The sequence below is a fragment of the Bactrocera neohumeralis genome, chromosome 6, assembly GCF_024586455.1.
Source record: "Bactrocera neohumeralis isolate Rockhampton chromosome 6, APGP_CSIRO_Bneo_wtdbg2-racon-allhic-juicebox.fasta_v2, whole genome shotgun sequence".
Taxonomy (NCBI): Eukaryota; Metazoa; Arthropoda; class Insecta; order Diptera; family Tephritidae; genus Bactrocera; species Bactrocera neohumeralis.
Genome location: NC_065923.1, coordinates 2375162 through 2395392, shown reverse-complemented (window position 1 = coordinate 2395392; position 20231 = coordinate 2375162). Strand labels below are relative to the sequence as shown.

Here is a 20231-nt window from a genome sequence, read left to right as displayed (position 1 = left end):
ACCGTGGTAGTTGCATTGATGCCCAACTATTTTTTGTGCCTCTGTACCAAGCTCAACAAGTGATAATTATGTGTGGGACAAATTGCTTTCTACAATTTGTACTACCATAAAGATCTTCTTCTGCAAACGCACATTGGGAACAGCCCTAAATTTTAACCAAGAATTGGTCGTCTCTTTTTCTGGGCAGTTGATGAAACAATAAGAGATATTAAATTTGGCAAGGTCTCGCTGCTAAATAGATAATTTAGTACAAATGATGATACTATTTTGAAGAAGGTTTCTGCTAGGGATGAGATTACGTTCATAAATGAATATTATAGAATTCGAAATGGTGTCAGGGATATTATCCTTATAGTAGAGATATGTGACCTCGCACATAGAAACCCGGCTAGTTTGTCAAAATGTCGATTATCGGCGAACAGCAACAACAGAAGGCGACAGCCAAAACAATGAGCGTTCGATTACCATGACAACACTCAGACGGCTTCATTGTGCTAATCTGCTAACATAGTAACGAACAAGGAGGAAGAGGGAGAGAGAACACGTGCTTCACATCTTTCAACGCCTCTCGTGAAAAATCCTGTTTTGACACACTAGCCGGGTTTCTATGTGCGGGGTCACATATGTATGTCTGTTTAATAATATTAGATTTGCTAATATCCCGTTCAATGCATTCATCGGTAGTGGTTTATTTCCACATCGGGGTATTCAGTAAGTCGAAAAATTCTGATAAAATTCTTGGCTTTAATATGGAAAGGATGATACCAGTTGACGAAGGAGAGATCAGGAGTATTTTTATTCAGCAGAGAAATTTATTTCTATAAAAGTAATGTTTTCATAATAATGTTCATATAAATATTTATTCTATATATGTAAAAAACTTCACAAAGAGAGTGAATTCAAAATTTAGTCCCTTTTCACCAGTTTTTATAGTTCCGAATTAGTACGAAGCAGTTTTGAAAGCAGTGTGAACCAATGACTTCAATTAACATCAGCAACCTATAGGTTAGAGCTAATACTTTATAGCCCTATTTTAATTTTTTGCGTCCAACTCGCTTGAATTTGGTTAGGTTTCTAGCTTCAAGTTGGCTAGTTTTGCAGCCATTACCACTTAAAAATCAAAACCCCGCAATTTGACGCGAAGATACAGGCTGACTCATTTAGGGTGGCTAGCGAACGCAAAATGCTATTATTATAAACAAAATCTCGACGCCATAACCTCAAATAATTGAAAGCAAACACATAGGCATTTACGAAAATGCCGTGATTTCAATTTCACCACAACGCATTAGCAACGTGTTGTTACTTGTTTTTGCTACTAAAGTGCCAGCTTATACAGATGGTCATAAAAGTTATCGTACCGCAAGTGTAAATGCACAAAAACAATCAGCGTTGACGTGTAACATATGGGGTGCCAGGCAGAAGTTCAGCCATTTGCCGAAGTGCTGTTACTGTAACAACCCAAATTACATGCACTGTAATGTAAATACTTGCATAATGAATATACATATATATATGTATGTATGTAGGTGCTGCGGTATACCATGTCCCTTCTCCCCTTTCTATCAGTGGCAGCAACAGGACTGTTGTCAATGTCATATCATTGCAAATTTTTGGTGAGTTCGACTTTGGTGCTTTAGGTTGCTTGCCTGCTGGCTGGTTGTTAGCACTATTAACTATTAGTTTATGTGGTGGCTGCTCGTGTGCAGCGTGTAATTATGGTTGTTGGCTTGGTGTTACCAAAAAATTATGGCACATTATGTTGCAGCATTACCGTGTGTGTTGTACCGTTAAGCACAAAATGGCAGCGTCGTGCAGTTACGAAAAGCTTGTTGCTCTAACACCCAGCTTAGAAATTGTATACTGCTACAACTACAACGGCAACTACAAGAACAAATACTTTATAGAGGCAGTGACTGTGTTGGCATTTTTGTGCAATATTTTAGCTTAAAAATCAATTAAATAAGATTTTTCTAATAGTTACTATAAATGTTTACAATATTCTTGAACCACCTGCTCTCCGAAGTGAGATGTTGTTGCAACGTATACACTTGTATACATATTACTGCACATATATTTGCATTTGCCTGCGTTTTGCGTGTGTGTTTCGGCGTTTAGTACGCTGCGTATGGGCACCGGGGCGTATGAGTAACAGTAAACAGTTTAAATTAACACCGCCGCCGGTGTCATTTGGACCATAAAATGTTTTTGCGCAACAAAATGGCAGCAACAGCAATAAGCATGTGTCTGTGTGTGTGTGTGCGTGGTCATAGCTATGCGCTTTATAAATAGTGCAACAGCTGTGCTGGCAAGCTAACGTAGATATTGTGGATATAGCAGCCTCATTGAATGGCAGCCGCACAGTTGCATTATTGTCTTGGGTTCGGGCAAAACACAAGTGCTACATGGTGTACAACATGTCGGCTGGCTTCCATGGTAATACTTCCCTAATGCCCAATACAACCGAACTTGGCCTAACTTTAATTACACTAGCGACAAGGGCTCAAGTGAATGGCCGAAAACAAAATAAAAACTACAACAAAAATAACAAATAGTTAGGGTAAATAGGAAATGTAATCTGTGCGAATGTGTGTGGGCGTTTCAACATGCGAATAAATATATATAATTTGTTGTGATGTAAATACCTCACATATTGTTTGTTGTTGTAATTGTATCTACTTAAAATTGTTTTTGGGTATGTTATCTGAGTTACCGATTGTATTAAAAAATATTTGCTCATAGGAGCTGTTTGTTATCTTAAAAGTTGTAAAACTTTTAAACGGAGTTACTTCTTCACCAAGGAAGATGTGCACCAAGCTGGTACGAACGGACTGACGGACAGGCAGACAGTCACTCGGGTTTAAACTCGTCTCATCCTTAACATTTTTATATATATAACCCTATATCGAACATCGATTTGGAACATCGTATAACCGAAAATGAAAACAGGGGCAGGAAATAGTGCATTAAAATAGCAATTGGACTTTTATTTAAGCTTCGGAATGACATATTTCGGACAGCACTCTAATTAGCCTGACAAAGAAGACTTTGTACCTGATAAAAGAAGAAGCCACTCGTTTCTAGTACCCATGTTCTTTATGTTCAGCTTTGAATATGAAAAAGAATGATGTTATATTAGAAGAGTTTACGTTAAATGTTGTGGAACCGCTACTAGCAAAGTCCTCTTTCTTATTACTCAAGAAATGAATTGAACTGACCTAACCTCTTCCTCCTGCACAGTAGATGCTCCTCTTGCCTTGCACAAATTAATTTATTAATTAATTACTAACTAATGCTGTATTCGCTAGTTTAGCCATTTAAATCGGATAATTGTAATATAGTTGAAATTATTTTTGCGATTTTTAAATTGTTCTTGTAACAACTTTTGGTTTTCACAGTTATTGCGTAAGCATTTAATTTCATATTTGCCATATTTTATGTACTGTTAGTGTCGCCTACGCTTGTGACGGCTAATTCATTCATTGGAAACTGTGTTGCCACCTTATCCGCAAGGCTGCCTACAGCAATTCTGCAAACTGCTGCTGTTTACCTGCTTCTAGCAACACAATTTCCACTTCCTTCTCTAGTTTTCCCGCTATGGCTGAGGCATATTGTTGTTGTTGGCGTTGTTAACTGTTAGCAATCTAGTGTGCTCTCTACTTTTTGCCCTCCTCTCGTCGCCACGGTTCTTTTGTTGTTGTTGGCATGTACACAAGTTTAGTTATTAGGTGACTACGAGCAACTTTGTTTGACAAAATACGCAATAAAGTCCGTCCTTAAATATGCCACCCATGCGACTTGCGCGAGTATGTGTGCGCGTTGCTGTAGTTGTTGTATTTATTGCTGCCGTTGTATGTACGAGTACATATGTGCTTTTTGAACGTGTTTAAAATAATTTTCGAAATGTGTTAAGGCTAGTGTTTGACATTTAATTAGTTCGTGAGTGGAATACGAAATTTTGTCGCGTGATCAGCGGCGCAACACATGCGTATAAATTCGTCTACCTCAAATAGCCAACAAGTGTTATTACAGCCACCTACCGGCAAACATTTCTATGACTATACATATGTATGGGTATATATGTCCAATAACTCTAGCAACACATACACATATGTACATATATTTGTGCGAGTGGACACTTTTCAAAGTAATTATGGGTATATTTGCCAGTGTGGGATATCAAATTTCGGTAAACGGCAGTATTTTTTGTGTTCTTATTAAAAAAGGTCTATGCAGACATATTGAAAAACAACAATGTGAAAATAAAAAATTTTAAATGTTATCTATGTATGTATATACATATGTACATACATATGTAAATAAAAACGAATCGCCAAAATGTATGTACGCTCATAACTCAATAACGCCTGTACCAATTTGGCCAATTCTTTTTCTTAAATGTTCGTTGAAGTTCAAAGATGGTTTTTACGGCGAGAAAAATTCGAATAATTTCCGGAAAACCCCTAAAAACAGCCTTTTTCTTTTCCCTATACAAACGATATATACATATATGTATGTACATACATACATATGTACATATATAAAAATGAATGTTTGTTTGTTAGTAACACTAAGAGAACGGTTGATGAAATTTTTCGGGAAAGGTTTAGAAACAAATTCCTTATACTTTTCATGAGGAGAAGTCGGAAAATTGGACAATTCCAAAAAGTAACATTTTCCATACACTTTTTTTTCAATTTTCGTTTGTTTTGTTTTTCAATATTTTGATTTGTAAATTATTTGAATCGTTCAATTGCGGTCGCTTGCTTTTTTATTCCGGCTATCCAAAGGAAAAATTATTGAAAATTATTCAGCGAAAACTTTATGTGTGTTTCAGACGAAGTGATCAATTACTGATTCAAATTTGTTACGAAGCCACGAAGAGGTCGCGCTAATATTTGTCGGCGTTATTTTTGCCATCAAAGTATGGCAGCCCAAGGAAAGGCAAGAAGTACTCCCAAAATGCGATGACATACGTGCGGAATTATGGATCGCGGTCAATCAGCTAGCGATAGTAACGATATCACAGCACGACTTTTTAAACAATAGCTGCGATGTTTGACGGTCTTTATCTTGAAGCAACCTATGGTATATATGGTGCTGTTAGATGCTGAATGTATTCTGTTGCGTGTTGCCGTACGCACACATTCTTCTTTGGATGCGGATGGTGATTACACCAGATCAAATTGATGAAATCATTTCAGCGGAAATTCCTGATTCAGAGATAGATCCAGAATTATACGAAGTGGTGAAAACCAATATGGTTCATGGACTTTGGGAACCTTACAATCCCACTTTGGTTTGTATGTCTGACAATAAATGCACGAAACACTACTCATGTGCTTTTCTTTCGGAAACGGAAATGGGAAATGATGGATATTCACTGTATCGGCGTCGCTCACCAGACGACAATGGCAGAACATTTAGCATTTAGAGGCGTGAATATCGACGTTAACAACACATCGAAGTTGAAAACATATGGATCGTACCATATTCGCCACTTTTGTCTAATTCACATTCAAAACTCATATTGACATGAGTTGAATATTGTAGATTAGTGAAATCGATCAAATACGTTTGGAAGTACGTCACCAAAGAAAGCAACATAGCGGTTATTGGCCTTGAACGATATGAGATCAGCAGTATCAAATGGGTCGATATGTGAACTGCAATAAAACGCTTTGTAGGATATTTACTTTTGCAATTCATGAAAGTTTTCCGACTGTTGTGTGTCTCGCGGTTCAATTTCATTTAAGTCATTGCGTATTGTGAATGGTGACAATCAACAGGACACAAGGAAATAGGGAAATGCTATGTTTTTCACACGGCCTGATATATGTCGCGTGTTGACGAGTTGGAAACCCATCTTCTCTGTATATTTACGCACCAGAACAGAAATCAAAAAATTATGTTTATTAAGTTGCGCTACATTAAAAAAATGTACGAAAATAAATCACTTTCGACACAATATAATTTCAACTTTTTTGCATTTCAAAACACATAATTTCACGAAGGACAACGGCTGCGGGGTCAGCTAGTTTTAAAATAAATTAGAAATATTTCAAATATGGAATTATTTAAAGTGCCTCGTAATGTAAGTTTGACTTTGTTTTTCTTGTATGGACATGTGGACTTCTATTTGACTTCCAGGAGAAAATGTTGGGCACCCCTGGTATAAATAATCAATGGTCTATGGTAAATAAAACTTTTAGTGTTAATCTGGCGCCCATTTTGGTTTAAAACTTCAGATCATTGCTCTTTGAGCTTAAGAAACTTTATTTGAGGAGTTTCAAATTCAGCGCCTCAAAGCCATAGCCTCAATCAAATGATAGTGTAACCAATATTATTCGTTATTAATATTGTATATACAGGTATAGATATACGTTATAAAGCCAACAAATAGTTTGATATGCCTATATTAGGTTTATTTTTATTTTTAGTATCAGGACATGTAAGACAAAGATGCTCGCTGACTTTGGAAAAACTACCTAAGATTTCTGTTTGAAAATATTTATATATGATATAGTGGGAATAGGGAAGGAATTGACCCGATTAATCCACTTTTGGCTATACTCTAATTAGAGAGGGACGGTCTCTTAATTTTTAATGATATCTCACATTCAGACCGATATATATATTATGTATAAAGTCAACATGAAATTCGGAAATCTTTGTACGAGGTATGCGTGGCCCTTTTTGACATCACGACATATTTTTTCCAGAAAATGATGTTTTCTGCCATTCAAAAAAGTACATCCAGTGACTAATATTTTCGGTAAAAGGTGAGTCATAGACACCACATTTACGGTATTTGGCGACTTATAGTTATAGCTCGATTTCGACACAACATGAGATGGCATATGTTGAATACACTTTGTGTACAAAGCCTTATTTCGATAACGTCAGTAGTTCAAAATTTACACTGTAGAGTAGCAATTTCGAAATGAAGATATGCAACTAATTTGGTTGATATTGGTCAAGTAGTTCTTGAGACAAAGCATTTTTCAGCTCGAGTGCAAAATTTAATCTTTCGCAGCCTTTTATTTGTTGAGTTATGAAGCTTTTAGCAGCATATCTATTATATAAGGAGTGGGCGTGGTTATCATCTGATTTCACCCATTTTCACAGTTTGTGAGATATGCATATTAAACCTATTAGAGGATGGGCCACACTCACTTTTGCATCAGAAGTGCGCTCCTAACTGCAAAACTCTGAATCAAATTACTGTTTTTCATCATAATTTGTGGTTTCCAATAAACAGAATTTCTTGGGAGTGGCAATAGACCGATTCCGTGAATCTCAAAATACCGGCCCCCCTTGGGTTCTAAGTACTAAGTTTCATTACAATAGCTACATTTTTATTCAAATCATCGCTTGCACCAGACAGACGGAAAGATAAATGGACAGACGGTAGCTCAGAATTTAATTCTTTTCGTTATTATAATCATTCATATACATTTGTATATTATATATAACTCCATATCTATCTAAATATGATTTATAGTTTACAAATCTGTATGTATAAATATATGTACATATTTATACATGCAACGGTACAAATAAAACCATCATAAGTTCGCAAAGGAACTGACAATGTCTCAAAGCAAACACTTGTTGCCTGATCAAATGCAAGTGTATTAGGCCAATATAATGCTTGAGTGTATTGCAGAATCTACGCCTGCAAGCATTAGAATCGTTCAACAACAGGTGTTCGTACAAATGCTATACTTCTAACTGTAAATGTATGTATTCAAGCTTAAAGCCCCGTACGAATCCGTTCCAATTATGCATGTGTGTGTGTGTGAATATGTATGTATGTACTGTGTGTAGGCAAGCAGCATTAACTTTGCTTTAATGCGCTCAAGCGTAAGTGTGAACACAAGTACTCCTGCCATTGTTCCTGTTTGCGTTCATGATCCTTGTTGCCTGCTTGCATTGCATTGTTCGCAGACCGCTTACACATCCAGGTGCTTTTGTGCGAGGGTGCGTATATTTCTGTGTATATGCGTGCAAGTGTGTGTGTGTGTGGTACGTGCTTACCTGTTGCCGCTGCTAATGATAAATACGTGTTGAGTATGGCACGCTCCCGGGCGTTGCCGTCGGCCAACACCGAATTAAAGCTCGGCCAATACACATACAGGAACAATGTGCCGATCATGGCAAAGATGTCCGACGTGTAATTGGCTCCTTCGTATTTGCCAGCCGCATTTTGTTCCTTGCCGGGGCGCAGCATTAGACTCACCGCCAGACCGAAGTATGCACCAAAGGCGTGCACCGTTATTGAACCACCAACATCACAGGCCTGCGGGTATAAGGGGGAGCAAGCAATGAATGAAAATAAAATTATAAGGTATAGCTACAGTTTTGCGAAAATAAAAAATACCAACAAAAGCAACGAAAAATCCTTACAAACACTGAGCAAAGGCAGCTGCATAATGCGAAAAATGAATAAAAAGTTGCAGTTTCTTTTTGTAAGTAGCAGCTGTTCGTCAGCTTTGTGCTGCAAAAAGCTTTTGAAAAGGGCTTTAGTTGAGTTTCAACGAACCATGCTCCGACTCTACATACAAGTACATATACAACGTAAGAAAAAAATATGGAAATGTTTTTGTACTGGAATATCCCTTAGGTGCACGCAATTACAGTCATTTAGTTACCCAGCAAGAAATTTGACACTTACAGTTGGATTGGCTTTTTCAAACAGAATGCTATTTTCTAATCAAAACCGAATGTTTTGAGTACAAAGGGGATAATTAGATCAAAAATCTGCTATAACATTAATGCCGACTTAGTTCGTAAGTATTTTGACTACTAGATAAAGATATGAACTAAATTGAAGTTAAAAGTTTTGTTTGTCAAAAAAAGCCAAGGCCACGTACTCTTTTCTTTCTATAACACTGTAAATAAAGAGCTTATAATGTAAAAAATGATAAGTATTTGTAATATAGTCTGAAGTCCTTAAAAGTAGTATCATATTGTTAGCATTTAAAGACTTTAGTGCTCTACTGAGCTTATAACTGCAATTGATTTAAGTACTGAAAGCATTAAAACTTTTAAATCTATATATGGCTGCACTCGAAGTGGAACTTTTTGAACCTATTTGATAATATTTATTTCATACCTTTTATATCATGCACGGGTTATCAATTTCTTGTAGGGAAAACTTTTTTACGAGATATCTTTAGGAAATTTGAGAGGAATCTCCAAACAAGTTGTTCCGATCGGAGCAACTGGACATCAAAACTATCAAAAAATCAAGTCACTGACACTCCATGTCAACTCATATTCACTCAATTTCTTGCTGGGATGCTTCCACTTTTTACGCGCAATTTTGTATTATATAATATGAATATACTTCAGTGCTACTTCTAGGGTGTTTAGTTAAGCGGATTTAAAACACATACTCTGTGTAAAGGTTTTTGTTTTTATGTACATACATATGTATAGCGTCGACCGAGAAAGACTGAATTTAAGGTGTTGCAGATTAAGCAATATGGCAATAATTAATGAGTGTTTTGTTTTTATTTTTCTTTTCGTTGTTAATGAAAGAGAGTGCTTTTAGTAAAGGTTACAATTAAATTTTCCAAAAATTTAACTTACGCTGAAAATGTTCAAAGCCACATATTCATTGGCGGCGAATAAAACTATTTCGACTATGGCCATAAACAAGAGTTGAATCGGTGTTGTACGTCCCAATAATGCACCCATACTAATCAAGGGAACAGCGGCGGCGATATCTGCATCCACAATGTTTTCCAGAATTAAGCTGTCAAAGAAAAAATTTTTAAAAGTGCATTTATTAATGAGTTTAAAAGGTTTTTGAAGATTTCGATGGTAGATTGGTTCGAGAGGTATCAAAAGTTTAGTCTAACCAGATATCGGGCGTCTAACACGGAGATGCAGTTAGAAAGCTATGTAATAATTTATACTTTCTTATACGATAAGAGTAATAAATCTATTAACTTTATTATAAATAAACATTATAATAATATGAAATTTTTTACAGCATCTTCTTTGGTCTATATTTACCACTAGGAGAAGGTTTGGTAAGCGAGTACGAAAAGAACGCGAAAGGGTTTTACAGTTTCTCTAAAGAATAACCAGACTAGTGGCAGTTTATCTTACAAAATATTAGTTATTTGTGCATTGAAGTTCGAACATACAGAAAATTGAAAGATTTAGGTAAATATAAAGTAAAGAGTTTGGTAAAAAGTGCAAAATATGTAGGGTGTGTCTGTTTTTTTGTAGCAGTTATCTATTTTTTTGTGATAAGGTTCGAGTCAGTTATCCTTGAGGTCATGTAACAGTGGGCCCAGAATGATGTTTCGACCTTGGTCGGATCACAGGAATAGGGTTGTTGGAAGAGAGTTATTCATTGAACAAGTGAGAAGTGGTTAGAAACAAGCGAAGATTCATTGCACGCAAAACATTTGTAAATTTGGTATGTCAGCGTCAATTGTGGATAAGTAGGAGACTTGTCCAAAACGAAGTTGCGCAAGGTTCACTCTAGATCTTTGGCGAAACTCAAGCTCTGTTTCTGCTATGAGTGGTGATTTAACTCCAAGTACGCCATTCGCTGGGAGGGAGTCGGTGTAGGTGTTGATAGCTCCACTGTGAATGATGGTGGGGGTGGTTAGTGTGTGTCTAAAGTTTGCTGTGCCCGTTGTCTTGCCGGTGTACTGTTCGATGTCGCCGACGTAATGAAGGAATGACCTCTTTATACTACGGTTGCCAGAGAAGATTAAGCTTAAATTTCTCATATCTCCATAGATGATGAGTTCAGCAAGAGATTATCTCAATTTTGGATTAATCTTAAAATTATTTGCATCAAAAATATGCAAATTCGCACCTAAATCTTTCTATTCACTGACTATATTGCTAAATTCACGTTACTAACCGCAGTCTTTTAGAACTGGCAATGTTAGTCGATTTCAGGGTATGAAACATAGTGATATTTAAAGAAAACATGTTTCATGTCTGCGTTGAGCTTTTCAGGCTGCAGGCATTTTTTGTTATAGAATACACGGAGAATGGAGCAGAGTAGTACAAGCAAATTAATGTGATAGTTGAGAGATGAGAGGCCATGGTAACCATGTCGCTATAAGCCTGCGGCGTCGCTGACGCTGAATGCTTTGATAGACGATGCGTTTTATAAAAATAAGTAGATATGCAGCGGCAAAGTGCTCGCCAGACACCTGCACAACTGAGCTACAACAACAACAACTAAACATGCACCTGTTTTCGCCACAAGCTGTTGTGGCAGATTCAACAGATTGCACGGCGCAGTGAATGGAGACCAAAGACCGCTTTGTGTGTTGAGCAAAAAATGCAATTTCTTTTATTGTTGGCGCGCTTAAATGATTCGTCTTAGGGAATATAATTCTTTTCTGTCTTGCGTCTGCACTTTTGCTTATCAGCTATCCATGTGTTGGTGCATGAATCTTATGTTTTATAATAAACGCTGCATCCGCACAGCTCTTTGTATGTGCGTGCGTGTGTATGGAAGAACATCTTTGTGGTAATAAATGCAGTGTCTGCAGCAGTTTTTGCTCCTTTCTAATTTACTGTTCAAATGCAGCGCAATAACAGGATTTGTTTTTCTTCACTTAACGCTCGTTGGTGGTCTTTGTCAAGCTTGCTAAGCTCACTTTTTACGGTCCGAGCTTATGTTATCTCAAGATTTCTAGCAAATTTCTCTTTCGTGTTATTTTCTTTATTAAACTAGCCGCAGGGTCACTGCCAACGCTGAATTACTTTTGTTCTGAACTTTGTTATTATGCCGTTATTTTCTTTTCCAATCATAATTATCTCAAACTGTGTCTGTTCCATTTGAGATTTTCCCTGCGGTTGGCATAAATAAAAGCCTACATGATGTAACAGTTTTCAACATAAACAAGAAATTTTTTCAAGTTTGCAATTAAAACCAATTAATTTTTGTTTTTTTGGGAACCATGTCAATATTTCATTGTCCACGGCACATCATACAGCCAGTGAGCTGATATGAATATTTAAATCTTTTATTTATTTTGTGTGATTATACCAAACCTCGTCTCGTCTGGAAGGTATCCTACCCTGGAAGTGGCTATTGAAATCTAAGATAACCTTGGGAGAATATATTGATGATAGCGCTATATCCGTAATATTTTCTACTGGAACTTCCTAATTCGTATATTCTTATAGCGGAAATTGATGCCACTTTCTGGAAAAGGAGAGCGCAATTTTCAGACTTCACTTAAGAGCTCCGGTAAAGCCTGCACAGCCTGCTCTTTGGATTTCATTTACTTTCCTGACATTAAAATGTTTCCTTAATACTAGCCAGTGTATGTCAAAATTGGCTTAATCACGGTTGTATAGATCAAAACAAATATATTTGGTGTAAGACCCTAGTACCAGGTGGTGTAAGACCTAATGACCAGCTCGCTCAATAAGTACTCGCCCAACATTGCTATTTCATACATTTAATTTTCTAATTTTGGTCAACTCTGTGTGAGCGGACAACGATGTCAATAATGTTTAGAGAAAGTGGAAGTGTTCTATCGCCTGTAGCTCATCGAAGCAGGAAGAACGACATAAAAATATAAAATCACGATAGTCTTGGCGAAATTTCCAGTAAATACAAATAATAGTTGAGCTTGGAAATCCAGCGTTTAGAGCTTTTACCAACTTAGTAGCCAATGCTTTAGATAATTTTATTTTCGGGCTTATTTAAATATTTTTTGTAAGGTCAAAAATATTTCTTGGTATTTGTTTTTGTACCTAAATTACTATAAATACCTATTTGAATATGTTTTCAACACTTTTCTGGTTCAAAATTGTACTTTGCTAAATCTTTTTATAATATTTTTCTTTATTATTTATTACGTAAATATATTCTAATATCTGGTGATATATTTATTTGTATTTTTACCTTATTTTTCCATCTTCCATATGAAAGAATCCCTTGACCAAAATTGACCACTGTACGACCAGTGCTGCCAAAAATAGCGTATAACCGGTCGCGCTGTAGCCATACTTGCGTAAGAAGGTCATCAAGAAGCCGAAGCCAATGTAGATCATTACCTGAACATCTTGGAAATCTATAAAAAAAGAAGAATGTATGTTTAAGTAAAAAATACTAAGATTTTGAACATTTTTAGATATTAGCAATAAGTAAGTTGCGCATAGTAAATGGAATTCGCTTAATTTTCTCCACAAATATTTAACTTATTTTTGCTACGTTTTTGCGCTGTATACTTCATTAATTAATTTAATTCTTTTTATTACTTCAATAATATAATCACATGAGCCCGCATAGATATATGTATGTACGTACATAGTTTGGAACTGCTTACATGATAATTGAACATAATTATAATATATTTATGGACGTACATATATGTGTACGGTATATATGTACAGGGCTGTAGAGTCAAATCCAATTAATGGCTTTGTTAGAGTAATTAAAAATGGCACAGAGCCACTCATTCTCACTCTGTCATCAGTCTATTAAGCGAATTTATCGCTTTATAATTGATGTTGAAGCCATGCAGATAAACAAGCAACAACTCGCACATACACACATACATACATATTTACATGTTTAACTATATGTATTTATCATAATCGCCATAAGTCCGCTGTTAAGTAAAAAAATTCTTTCGCACACGCACAAAGTCATACATACATACATATATGCAAATACGCATATTCTATGCGTGTGTGTCCATATAGTATATGTGTGTGTGTGAATGCATGTCAGTATAAGCGTATGTATGTATGTATTTATGCCATGCATATTAATTTCATCTAATTGCTTCAATTAGGCTGTTGCAATTGCACTGCCAAAAGCCAATTGTATTAAGATTAATGGCGGGGCTTATCTGGCTCATCTGTGGGAGTGTGAGAAATCCAGGGTGCTCGCGTTTGCGTTGGTGGATGTACTAAATGTGTGCGTGAAGCTCTCAATAATTTACTGTAAATAAACCATAAACTCCCTGCAAGCGCACATGCACACACACATATCTGTAAGGCTTACAATAGTATGGTATGTATGAGTGTTTGCTGGTGTGCATAGTCAAATATATAAATGCTTGTATTTTAACCCGCTAGGGAGCTTATTAATGTATATTCATTACCTTTAGCGAAATTTAAGTACTCAAAGACCTACTGGATATATTTAGTGCTTGTGAAGTGCTCTCTATTTTTGATCTCCTACTTTGGCATAAAAATTAGTTTCGACGAAAAATCCTTTAGTCATGAAAGATCAGAGCTTTGGAAAACAAATTTCATGATATTTAGACGGTCGGCGAAAATTTTTCTGCTTAAAAAGGCAACAGAGAACCTCTTTCGATGTTCTTGCTGGTATGTTGTTAGCACATAACTGTAAAGCATTTTCCAGTTACACTTACGCCTCAGCCTAAACTATTCATTTGCAACCATAACACCCCGTCTACTGTTCAATTGGCTTATCCATTGTTTTCGCGTTAATACAACATTATGGAGACTTTAATAGGCTTGACGCACAAAAGCTGCGAAATTTAATACTTGTTCATATGTGTGTTGAAACAAGTATAAAAAGCATTTTCAAACATGTAAAATCTAGTTTTTTACATACATATTTTCTTGCATTGCTAGGGATATTACATAAATAATTAATATTTTTTAAAAATATATATAATAAAATATATTTTTTTCTACAATTAGTTAGGTCTTTCCTGTTCGAAACAGTCCAAAAGATTGATTTTTATTTGATATTTCAGTAGACATGAGCTTACCTTTAAAAATTGAGTAAAATATCTTTTAAAATTCAACTTTTTTAAACGAAGTCATTTTTGGTTTTTTGTCGACCATAGGTCATTGTATGGGCAATAACTTTTGGTATTTTGCCTTCGTCGGTGTTCCTGACTTATTTAATTTTTTTTCTCCAAAAAATTTACCGTGTATTGTAAAATATTAATAAATATACCCTTTAGATTTAAAACAATTGCTTGTTTGGGGTGTCACACTGCTTATGCTCCCTAATTCGGTAAGACCTTCTAATTATGTACAAAACGTTTTCACTAAGCCGGCACCTAATCCCGAGAAAATTAGATATAGCTATGTATGTGTAGCGAAATTTTGTTTTTAAAATTAACTTAAATTTACATATTTGTGTATGTCAATAAGGTATTTACAAAAATATTAAAAACCAATTTTAGCTCATGGTTTGCTTTTATGCCCCCCATGGCGTATGAGTAACTCAATGAATGTAATATTCTGAATATTGTACCTGTATATGTATGCCATATATTTCCAGTTTGCGTATAACTTTCACAAGCAAGTATCTGTTAAGCTAAACAGCTATTAAAAAGAAATTCAAATTTCAGCATCAAATCGCAGCCACATCAATTTTTCATTTCTAGAGACAACGTACAGCGTACAGCGATACAATCAGCAATTAAAGTGTTGCAAATTCTGCTCCTTGTGTGTATATAACTATGTATATCATTGTGCTTTCGCTAAGTATGCAAAAGTGTGATTCCCGCCAGCATTGCTTTTGTTGCTGTTTTTATTTTGATTGTGTCATTTTATTGCGCAGAAATTTTGATTGACAACTTGTATCCCAACATATGGGAAACGTCAAAGTTTTTCAGCCTAAGGGTGCCAATGATACGTACAAGTGTCTAAATTACATGCATGTACATGCACACACATATTCACACATACAAGTATGCATTTGCGAATGTACGTACATTTATCAAATTTTTTGTAGTTGAAGCTTTGCTGCTTTGACGGCTGGAGAAATGTTCGCACCGTTGTGATAAGCGCTCAGTTGTTTATGGCACCCACACATATACACACTTAATACATACTTACATATGTAATGTTTATATTGCAAATTATTAAAAATCACTTTACGACGCAGTAAGCAAATAGATTTTCGTATTATGCCGTTATTAGCCATGCATTTTGCTGATAGATATGCAAATACTTTTGAACTGTTAATAGAAGATTAACACGCTATTAGCATATTTGCTCAGAAACTCGTGACTTACAATTTTAAAGTTGGTGAAATAAGATGTAGAACTGTGAGGTTTTGTTGAACTTAATACATTTTATTGTTATTTAATATTGTTTAACTTATTTAGCTTAAAAACCGAATATCGGCGTTAGCTTTGAAAATATTTCTTGATAACATAATTACTAATTCCATATACTTAAGTACGCGCTGAAAAACGTATATCATATCAGAAATATTGAGTTATAGAATCTATTACTATCAGTTCTTATAAATTATTTCTGATTTCTACTGCGCGCCGCTACTAAGCGTGATACCATACATATGTACATAAAGATACACAGTCACTATTTTCAACTTTTGTGTATTTGTGACTTATTACTAATTTACTGCCCTTAATTTGCAGTTCCATCAACACATGTCAATCGACAGGTTTTCTGGCTCATGCCTTTGGTGCGCGCCGGAATTAAATCAATGAATTTTGGTTTTTTATGTCGGGGTTTTCGAGAACCAAATAACACTGTTATTCATCTACGAAGGTATTATCAATTACAACATCTTTGAGGTCGATCCTAACAGGGATCTCATTTGGACAGTACCCCTCTGGCTAACTCATTGGCTTTGTAGTTGCCAGTGATTTTGCTGTGACTAAAACGAGCCTGATGATGACGTAGCTTGATGCTACTCCCAGTGAGAACAGGTACTCCTGGACTGGCTTTGAACGCACAGTTAGCGATTTAGCGTGAGTATTCACCTGTTGGAGAGGTTGTTATCCTACAAAAAAGAGGCTGCACTTCATAGCGGTTCGTTCACTGCCACCTTAATAGCAGTCACTTATGCCTGAAAAACAGCCTAAAGGTAAGATTGACTAAGAGCTTCTTAGAGAAAACTCCGCCTTAAACCTTTCCGTGAAAAAGGACACTGTGCATTTTCTTCAGCGACTCGTCCCCATCCACGCCATGAGTAGCTTCTGCGACGTTGTGATCTTCAGGAAGGCAGTTGAGAGAATAGAGAATTTCTAAGTGTCTCTGTTCTGAGCCCTTTATGTACCCAGCTTCACTCAGGCTTAGAACGCAGCAGAATAAAATTGTCTTTTTTTCTTTATATAATATATATATTTTCAGAGTTTGTAACAGAGATAACAGAGTTTGTAATGAGGCTTAAGCGATTACTTTGGTCTGCGATCGTATACAACTGGGATGTATTCTCTTAGTATTTAAAATGGTTAGAATAAATAAAAAGTAGAGTCACACTTTGACGAGGAAAGAACCTTTCTAACTATTCATTAAAATAACACACATCCAAATAAATCTAATATAATCCGTCATAATACTTATCGAATGAAAAAATCTATTTAAATGCGATATCGATATCAATTGTCAATGATTATAACAGTAATTCGGGTTCTTTGTATTTAATAGATCAAGACAAAATATTTTCTATTAACTAATAGCATTTCTAATTTTGATTATAATCTTCGAAATCGGCTTCTTAAGAGTCAATGCATTTAAACAATTATTTTATCCTTTCCTTTCGGAAACAGGAAAAATCAAAACTTTCAGCGAATTCGAACCCCATGGTTTCTTCTAAAAACAGTCTCCAGCTCTGAAAGAGTTCAATTCGGTACCAACATAGTTGAAACTATTGTAGGTCTACTCATAGAAGAAGAAGAACGCCAAAGACTTGCAGTGACTTCGTTTTTGAAAATATTTTGTGGGAAATCTCTTTTTTTTATCTTTAAGGAGAAGAAGAGTGTGTGGAGTTACTCTCCGTAACATAATTCATTTAAATTTATAAAAATTTGATGTAGAGAAATTTTTTCCAGAAAGAGTAAATATCTATATATATTTGTTTTGCTATTATTTAGGTATAATACTTAGCTAACTTATTATATTTTCTTCTAAAAATTATCCAGTTATTTAAAGATGCACTTTGATAGCACTGGAACTGGAAAATATGCGAACACGCTTCAAATTTCGCAAGTTAAAATAGAAATGTTATGAGGGTCATTGGGAAGAATTTGATAAAACAAATAATATTCTAAAATTCCTTTCTTGAATCTTATTTATTAGTGACAATCGCTATTAGACAGTTACATACAGCTTCTTTTTCAATTGTAGTTAACATTCAACACCTTAACCTCGCCAGATAAAGGTCGTTACGAAAGTGCTTTACTTGTGACTGGCGACTTAACAATCGATTCGGCAATAAAAGCAAATCTAAAAGGTAAGGCATATGAGCACGTTCATACCAAAACTAAAAATAAATATTGATCTTCATTCTCTGCTGGCAAATACATACTTTCTTCACTCTTAACTTCGCTTACAGCAGGCTTTGTTAACGCCTTTCACTTACAGCACACTTACAACTAGGCTAAATTCCATTGAGAAAATACACTTTGTCAAGATACTCACGCGGATATTTGGAAACGTGAGGTTCGCCTAATTCTTCGCCTTCAGCGAGGGGCAAAGCTTCATCGCCATAACGCACGAACAGCCAGAAGAGTGCAAGTAGAATTATTTGCACAATCATCAGGACAATGAATCCAGTCACTTTGGTGGCAGGCGAATGCATCTTGTCACAGCGGATGTACACCAAAAGCAGCAAAAGAATTTGAATCCAGGCAATTGCACTGCGTAGCAGAGGGGTAGCACGTCACAAGCAGGGGCGCCGCACTTATTTAAGCGCGTCGTCGACGGATGCGCTGTTGCTGTATTTATATACGTGTGTGTAGCAACTGTAAATGCACGTGAAGGAATTTATTTGCGCACAGCTTTGCCACGAAATTGTCAGCTCAATATGAGATGGTTGTGCTAAGTAGCAGCATTAGCAGCGGCAAACGCACACACACACACGCAGCTCGGAAAGGATATGCGCCCAGGATGTACGGCGAAAATGTCGGTTTAACGGTTCAATGCGCTTGTCGCTCGAGTTGAAAGTTTCGCGCGTGTCTTATAACAGTTTCACACAAGCTGTATTGATGCGGAGAATACAATAACAACAAACGCGCTAGTTAAAACGCCAAAAATATTAAATTTGCTCAAAACTTTCGTTCACGTTTCACACGCGTTTCACACTTACGCGCGAGCTGTTTTCGATTTTCTTTTAATTCACGAATTTTCGCACAAATTCACGGTGTGCGCGCTTGCAACTGCACCCTAAGCGCTCGACGAGTATCACTTCCTTTTCGTTGGAAACTTTTGCGCGCAGTCTATTTATTGTATGCTTATTTGAGCTGGCTGGCGTGTGTGTTCGCTTCGCCCAACTGCCGGGGAATGTTTGAGCAATTTAGTCGTGTGTTATTCAACTGGCGCGTTTGTGCGAAATTTGACGCTGCCGCTGACTGATTTGTGATCCGCCGGCCACCGCGCAGCGACAGGCGGCGCGTTAGATAGCCCCTTGTGAGAGATGTGGCTATTGTAAGCGCGCGTTTGTATGGGAGTGTGTGTGTGTGGTTGGTGGGGGTGGCGCTGATGGCAGCGCTCAAAGCCTGGAATGGCAGCAGTGTCGTCGGTGGCACCAGTAGCAGCGGAATTCCGATCTCGACGGGCGATTCGGCGCGATAAATGTGCGATAGAGTTCGTCTGTCTGTTTGTTTGTTTTTGTAGTAAAAAATACGCATATAAACTGATTTTATTTCATTTAACAGCTTATACTTTATCGCAAGTGTGAGTGCCTTTGTCTGTAGCGTTGCGTTTTTATAGCACAAGCGTTGTTGCACTGAGTAGATTTTTGTTCCAGCGAACGTATTTTGTAAATATTTACATATACTTGCAAAGTACTTGAATTTCTCTTCAATTATTTACGGCTATAATTACTTTCGAATGCCGTACATACAATATACATATATATAAGCAAGAACACATGTTCGCCGGTTTGATGTCTCATTAATGACAAACGATACTTGACTTTGAAATAAATCAAAGCAAAAATTTTAAGTACAGTTTAAGTAGCGTTACCTGCCGTCAGGCGGTCAGTTGCTTGCACATCTTTATTTCAATTATTGCGACTCACTTACATATGTACTTTAATGCGCTAGAACAATTGATTTCAATTTTGTTGTTGTGCATTAAGTATTTATGCCGAAATTAGCAGACAATGTCAGTAAGAGCCATACATACATACTGCGCATAAAAAATTTAACCTAATTGTTGTATAAGCAAATTACATGACATCGAAATGAGGTTGAGATGCGCAAAAGTTATCCGCACATACACATACATATGTATATGGTACATATGTATATGCTTTTAAATGT

General features: G+C 36.3%; 1 protein-coding gene across 1 annotated transcript in view; it reads right to left on the bottom strand.

Annotated features, from left to right (window-relative positions):
• LOC126762493 (ammonium transporter Rh type B-B) overlaps positions 1-19265 on the bottom strand; it is a 33403-nt gene extending 14138 nt beyond the window's left edge. Inside the window, exons 1-4 of the mRNA XM_050479275.1 lie at positions 18388-19265; positions 12905-13073; positions 9598-9763; positions 8041-8302 (exon numbers count right to left, since the gene is read on the bottom strand). Coding sequence (XP_050335232.1) covers positions 8041-8302; positions 9598-9763; positions 12905-13073; positions 18388-18547 — 757 coding nt within the window. The 5' untranslated portion in view covers positions 18548-19265. The remainder of the gene's footprint in view (positions 1-8040; positions 8303-9597; positions 9764-12904; positions 13074-18387) is intronic.
• Between the last annotated feature and the right edge of the window lie 966 nt (positions 19266-20231).